Genomic DNA, 7,750 nt, shown 5'->3' with positions numbered 1-7,750 from the left:
AAAAAAAAGAAGAAATAAATAAAAATTGAAATAAAATAACAACTAGTTATGTGGTAGTATATTTAATAGCAAAAAACAAAACCATTTACTTATGGGAAGTTTATTAAGCAATGTTTGGAAAGCATGACAGATATAATTTGCCTTGAAAAAAACAAAAACAGGTTTCTAAATTCAGTTTGTCCCCCCAGACTATAGCCAGGCCAAGTGAAGAAATTGGAAAATCTATCAAAAGAAGTTTGGAGAATAAAGCTGCTAATGTTAAATTTTATGCTTTGGTGATGGATGACAGCACCGATGCTTCAAATATGGCTCAACTTGCCATTTATAGTAGAGGTATTGATGATGAATATAATGTCACTGAAGAAATGGCTTCTTGAGTGCCATTAAAATAAACAACTAAATCAAGAGATTTATATGAAGCAGTAAAAAATATGTTAAAGCAATGTTCTTTATCCATTGTCAACATATCTGGTATAATTCCTGATGGTGCCCTGGCAATGGTAGGTTAAGGAGAAGGACTTGTAAAATTAATGGAAGAAGACGCCATTGCCACCCAAAACTCAACATTTGTTAAAGTATCATTGCATAATACATTAAGAAAATTTATGCACAAAACTTTTAAAAATGGATAATGTCATGCAAATCATAATCAAGACTGAATTTCATAAGGGCCAAGGGATTGAATCATTGCCAATTCCAGGAATTCCTTAGAAGTATTGATGCTGACTATGATAAAATCATTTACTTTTTTGGAAGTAAGGTGACTAAGTCAAGGTGAGATGTTGAGAAGATTTTATGATTTGCAACATGTTATCAAGTCACTTATGGTGTCAAAAACCAAATTTGTGCCAGAACTTGATGATGAAAACTAGCTTACAGGTTTAGCCTTTTTAGCCTATTTAACCATTCATTCAAGTGAGTTAAACATAAGTCTTCAAGGTGAAAACTGACTTCTCAATATAATGTTTCAAACCATAACAGCATTCCAAATGAAACTGAAATTATGGCAAACAATTTTATGCATTTCAACACATTGGCTAAACACAGTCCTGTAAAGAGTGAAAAATATGCAGCCTTACTTTTCAATTTGATAAAAGAATTCAAAAAATTACAAGATTTCCAGAGAAATAAATATTTTGGTGCATTTATGACTCCATTTTGTTGACATAAACATGTAACCTGCCGGCTTTCCAATGGAATCCATAGAGCTGCAATCTGACATCCAGCCTCAAGGGAAATTGCATCTTGTCTCTTGACTGGACGTCATAGGTCCTGTCTTACCAGATGCAAATATAAACATCCCTGGCTTCACAGTTATGCCTTGGTCATGCAATTGCTTTGTGGCAGCACCTACATTTGTGAGTAACTATTTTCAATACTGAAGCACATTCAGAGTAAGATTAGAACCAAAATACACATATCTGATGAGCACCTTGAGAACTCACTGAGAATTCCAACTACTTTCATAGAACCAGGTATTGGTGCATTAGTTTCTCAAATGCAATGTCAAATATCCCCCTAGTTTTATGTTGCCCACTTTACTTTTATAATAAAACATATAAAAAGATGTTTAATACTTAGAAATTATACATTTTCTATATTAATGATTGCAAACTTGAGGTCTGCCCAATGATTTTAAAAGACTCCCTGAACAGGCTGCTGCATAAATTGGAAGTTACATGGGAACTTTATAGCATATCTATGGTGGTGGGATCTGAAAATTATACACAGACCTTTTTTGCTGCTCATCAGCTTTTGTTAATGTTTGTGTGTTTAATATGTGGCCCAAGACAACTCTTCTTACAATGTAGCCCAAAGAAGCCAAAAAGTTGGACACTTCTGCCTTTGGGTATCTGTGTTGTTACATCCTGTGGTTAAGGTCAATGGAAAACTATAACAACCCAGTCCTGGCAGGACTGTGAATGGCCAAGACCCTTCAGGAATGAAGTTTTTGATCACCTTACTGGGTGAAGAACCCTGGCTAGCTAAGGGGTTGCCAAAGGCAAAAAGAATACGGGATAGGTAGTAGAAGGTGATTATAATTAGCCACTGTCACTATGTTACAAAAATGAGGACTGTAATTATCATGATTATTTCTTCCTTATTTTGTATGAATAAGTTTGTGAGTATTAAGCAAATATCTTTATTTTTCTCTCTATTCCCTTATCATGTAACATAAGAAGTAGTAACTAGATGTCATGTTATTTACATATTGCTAAGTTTATATCATAATGTTTAAGTTGTAAGATATTGAGGTGAGGAATAAACATCACTCAAGGACTTCACCTCCTCTTCTGGGGAAGGCGTTAGTGCTTCCTTTGTTGTTTTATCATAGTAGGCGGGGTCACAACCTTGTTTCCATTTAGAAATTAAGGGTGGTGTAAGGAGATGTGAATAGGTGCCCTATTGACAAGGGGTAGATACATGATGTTTAATTTTTCAAACATTATTCAAGTGTGTCTGTGAGGGTGTTTCTGGAAGAGATCAACAGTGGAATTGGTAGGCTGAGTATAGCAGGTTGCCCTCCCTGGTGTGAGTAGGTCTCACTCAATAAATCGAAAGCCTTTATAGAAAAAAGGGCTGACCTTCCCAAGAGTAAGAGGAACTCCTCCTGCCTGACCGCTTTCTATCTGGAAGATTGGTTCTTTTCTGCATTTGGACTCAAACTGAAGCATTGGCTTTTTCTGTGTTTAGAGACTGTATTTAGACCAAAATCCAGGCCATTGGCTCTCCTGGGTCTCAAGCTTGCTGCCTGTAGATCTTGGATCTCATCATCCTCCATAGTTGCAAGAGCCAATTTTTTACAGTGGTCTCTTTAGACACACACACATCCTTTTGGTCTGTTTTTTGTGTGTTTAATATGTGGCCCAAGACAACTCTTCTTACAATGTAGCCCAAAGAATACCCTGACTAATATATTTGTCTTTAAAGCATTCCTCTATAGGTAAGAATAGTAGTTTTAGTGTTAGTTTTGTATATCCTTTTCTAGTATAAATAATGTAGCAAAAATATGATGTTGCTACTTCTAAGGAGCTTAAAGTTATTTATTATTTTTCTAAACTAGTACCCTTAGTGCCTAGCACAATCCTTGAAACATACAGGCCCTGAACAATTTGCTAATTGAATTCTTATGATTTTATTTTTGGCTTTATTCTCTTTCCCATATCGTAACATATATTTGTATGTGCAAATATAATATACATACTTCCATCATTGAATATAAAGATATAAATCTTCAAAACACTTAAAAAGGGATTGATCATGTTAGGCTCCAGGTTATTAATTTCATTCTTAAAATCTCTGCCAAGCTACTTGGAAAATTAAATTAATTGTATGTTTACATAGTTAAAATAGAATTTTATAAATATAAAACTATTTTATATAGTTAAAATAGAATTTCTAGTTAATTTAAAAAGTACTAACATTCATTGTCTGTTATGTATTCCAGGCATTTACACTGTTTGCTACACATTTTCTGGAACTGTGCCAGTTAGATGTCCTGTATCTTAATGTGGAAAACATGCATTTTGAAGTTCAGCATGTAAAGAACACTTCAAGAAATAAAGAAGCAATTTTGTATACCTATAAACTTTCAAAGGGACTCACAGAAGAAAAAAATTATGGTATTGTGTGTAGAAATTATACCCACACATTGAAACACGGCATCGTCTACTCAGATAAACTTTCATTTCTCCTTTCCGTGGCTATCTAAACATTCCCTCAATCTTTTGAGGGCTTATATTCTCTTAAACTTCATTTTCTATCTTAAACTCATATTACATATATAGGTATATATATTCTTTTAAACTTATAGGAACCAATAGCTGTGTAGAAATAAAATGACACAGGAAACTTGTCTCATTTTTAGTATCTTGTAGTAGAGGACACTACTTATATTGCATTAGAGTCTATCCTAATGATCTCATTTGACCTTATTTGCTTTTTTTAAAGTCCCTATCTCCAAATACCGTCACCTTAGAAATCTTAGTTTCTATCTTAGAAAAATGTCATTTAGTTTATGTTCGCATATTGATTTTACAGCAAAAGTTGTATATTTCCCTGCACACTCTTTCAGTAGTGGAGTTCTTTCTTCCTCTTCTTCAGCTTCAGTGTGTTTGATAATGAAATCTAAAACCTGCCAAGACAATGTATTACCAAACCATGTGATGTTCCTAAACTTGATTAGATGTATTCTGTTTAAATCAGCAAATCTTATAGATTCAGAGAATTTTTAATTGATCTGTATATGTAAGTCCAAAAATTATTTTAGTTATGGATATGACCTTTCCAGGGAAAAAAAGCACAGCAAGTATCTGTGCTTGCTATTTGAAAAGGGAAGTCATGTGGATAATTCATTTGTATCAGATGTTTAATCAATTTCATTATCTATGGAATGGGGATAGCTTTTCGTATATGTAGAGTTGTGAAGATTCAATAAATTGTCAAAGGTGAACTTCCTGCCAGAGTACCTAGCAATTATCAATAATAACTTATCAATAAATGTTGGTATTGCTTCTAAAGCAGTAAATACAGTAAACTCTTGGCACACAGGAGAAAGCCTATATGGCATTGATATAATAAAATTAAGCCCTGGAAACATGAGAATAATATTTAGTTATTTGAATTTGCATAAAGAGTATTCACCTGCCATTACATCTTCTGAGAAACTTGTCTCATTAACATGCTAGGAGATGGGTGTTCAGCGGAGGAGTGCCTCTGTGTTCAGATGTCCTCCTCCTCTGAAAAACCCTTGTGTCCTTTGACCTAAAACTAACTATATTTGTAATTAGAATTTCAATGCTATTATTTTCTAATTACTTATTTTTCTTTCTGCTGTCTCAGATGTATGTTGAAAGGTAATTGATATTCTAATTTGCCTTACATATTTTAGACAATTAATTAAAACTAATAATTGGTAAGTTGTCATCTGGAACTTTGAAAAACTTAATTTGAGAATTGAGTTCTATTTGCCTATAGAAGGAAGCTTCTCTCTGAGGAAAAAAATACTAGTTCAAACAAACATAAAAATACCAGCAATAATAATACTGAATCCCATTTTATTATTGTAATTTTAGGATTAAAAGCTGCAGAGGCGTCATCACTTCCATCATCAATTATTTTGGATGCTAGAGAAATCACAACTCAAATTACAGGAAAAATTCTAGTAAGAAACTTTTTAGCAGCAAGAATTATTTGTTCTGAGTTACAATCGGATAAGGAAAAAATATATATAGAAAAAACTGATTTTTTAAAATTTATTTATTTATTTTTGAGACAGAGTCTCAATCTGCGCCCTTGATAGAGTGCCATGGCGTCATCATAGCTCACAGAACCTTCATACTCCTAGGTTCAGGGGATCTTCTCACTTCAGCCTTCTGCATAGCAGGAACTACAGATGCCTGCCACAATGCATGCACAGCTGGTTTTTCTATTTATTTATTTATTTTTTTAATAGAGATGGGGTCTTCTCTTGCTCAGCCTGATCTTGAACTCCTGAGCTCAAGCAATCTACCCACCTTGGCCTCCCAGAATGCTGGGATTACAGGCATGAGCCACGGAGCCCAGCTCTCAGGCTGGTCTTGAACTTCTGAGCTCAAGCAATCCTCCCACCTCGGCCTCCCAGAGTAGTAGGATCACAGGCGTGAGCCACCACACCCCTTCAGAAAAAAAATTTTTAAAGTTTGTTTTTAAAATTAAAACACACAATTTTAATGTACATTTTCATTATGGCTTTTGACCTACCCATATCTATAGTAATTGATATTAATGATTAAAATATTTAAAATAAAGAACATAGTTTCTTTATGGACCTTTATGAGAAGATCCTTTTTACTTCATAAAACATTTTTGGTTTGAGGTCAGGCGCAGTCATTATATCATTACAGTTGTGAATTGTGCTGTGATAAACATATCGTTGCAAGGGTCTTTTCTTTTAGGTAGTTTCTTTTCCTTTGGGCAGATTCCCAGTAGTAGAATTGATGGATCAAATGGTAGATCTACTTTTAGTTCCTTCAGGAATCTCTGTATTGTTTCCAGTAGAAGTCGCACTAATTTACCTCCCCACAGTGTACAGGCATTCCCATTTCACTGCATCCAGACCAGTGTCTGGGTTTTTTTGGGTTTTTTTGTTTTATTATTTTTACTTTTTGACAGTGGCCATTCTGACAGGAATGAAGTGGTTTCTCATGGTTTTAATTAGCATTTTCCTGATGATGGAGCATTGTTTTCATATGTTCATTGGCTATTTATATGTCTTCTTTTGAAAAATTTCTGTCTTCTACCCCCTTTTTAGTAGGGTTATTTTCTTTTTCTCTTGCTGATTTGACTTCCTCATAGATTCTGGATGTTAGGCATTTATCAAATGTATGGCTTGCAAGTATTTACTCTGTTGATTGCATCTTTTCCTATGCAGAAGCTTTTTAGTGTAATTGAAGGTCATTTATTTATTTTTATTTTTGTGGTGTTTGCTTTTGGGGGTCCTATTTTTTTTACCTAGGCCAATATCAAAGATAGTTTTTCCTAGGATTCCTTCTAATATTTTTAGGATGTCAGGTCTTAACATTTAAGTCACTAATCCATTGCAAGTTAACTTTAATATATTGTAGGAGATAGGGAGATAGGCGTTCACTGTCATTCTTCTGCATGTCATTACCTAAGCTTCCTGGCACCATCAATTTCATATTGTCATTCTCAGTTAAATATTATTTTTTGTATCACTAAGTATAGTTTATTACAAATTAAGGCATAATTTCAAATAGCTGTTTATGTTGTTTGTTTTTAAAATGTAATTTACTCATCAGGCCACATTTTCTCTTAGGCTTCAGAAATTTACATGGACATACATACTCTTTTTAGGGGCAACCAGTTTTTTGTTTGTTTGTTTGTTTGTTTTGAGACAGAGTCTTACTTTTTCGCCCTTGGTAGAGTGCTGTTATGTCATAGTTCACAGCAACCTCAAACTCTTGGGCTCAAGAGATTCTCTTGCCTCTGCCTCCCAAGTAGCTGGCACTATAGGTGCCCACCACAAGGCCCAGCTGTTTTTAGAGATGAGGTCTCGCTCTGGCTCAGACTGGTCTTGAACTTGTGAGCTCAGGTGATACACCAGCCTTGGCCTCCTAGATTACAGGCGTAGGCTGCCGCATCCAGCCGGGTAACCAGTTTTCTGATGACACATTCTGTCCTCCAGTTTTTCTATTGGGGAATTAAAGTAGGAGAAAGCGGAGTAGTGCTCGTGGGCAACATTTGAACGTATGATTACTGCATGTTAATAAGCAATACTGTTTTTCATACCTTTAAATGAGAAAGTGTTTGTAGAACCTGTTTCTGGTGGCTTTTCTATTACTCTTTGACATCATGTTGTTTGAAATGGAGTTCACTTATCCTAAGGAATTAGTTAACTCTTGAATTCCATATTTCTATGGAAGGAGGTAGAACATAAAGTATGGCTTAAATCAAAATTAAAGCATACATATTTTGATTTATATGTATATATATTTTCAATAACAGCAAACCCAAAGGAGTACCCCTCCTGAGATGGAAGGACAGAGAGCTGTGTACCATCTAGCCACGAGGCTTGTTCAGACTGCCAGAAATTCTCAGTTGGATCCAGACAGTTTACGAACATATTTAATTAATCTCAAGAAGAAGTATGAAGGTGATTTTCCCAGGGCTGAACAAGTTCCAGAAAAGACTGAAGAATAATGACAATTCATATCTTACACTATTGAAATAATATATGTTAATGTAAAGA

At 34.6% G+C, this 7,750-nt stretch overlaps 1 protein-coding gene across 1 annotated transcript in view; it reads left to right on the top strand.

Moving 5' to 3' along the window:
- MSH4 (mutS homolog 4) overlaps positions 1-7,743 on the top strand; it is a 42,435-nt gene extending 34,692 nt beyond the window's left edge. Inside the window, exons 15-17 of the mRNA XM_012801678.1 lie at positions 3,449-3,623; positions 5,076-5,164; positions 7,507-7,743. Coding sequence (XP_012657132.1) covers positions 3,449-3,623; positions 5,076-5,164; positions 7,507-7,701 — 459 coding nt within the window. The 3' untranslated portion in view covers positions 7,702-7,743. The remainder of the gene's footprint in view (positions 1-3,448; positions 3,624-5,075; positions 5,165-7,506) is intronic.
- The last annotated feature ends 7 nt before the right edge of the window (positions 7,744-7,750 follow it).

Source organism: Otolemur garnettii, unplaced genomic scaffold (assembly GCF_000181295.1).
Source record: "Otolemur garnettii isolate 467f Iridium unplaced genomic scaffold, OtoGar3 scaffold00010, whole genome shotgun sequence".
NCBI lineage: Eukaryota > Metazoa > Chordata > Mammalia > Primates > Galagidae > Otolemur > Otolemur garnettii.
Note: the sequence above shows the minus strand (reverse complement) of the source record. Positions and strands in the feature narration are given on the sequence as shown.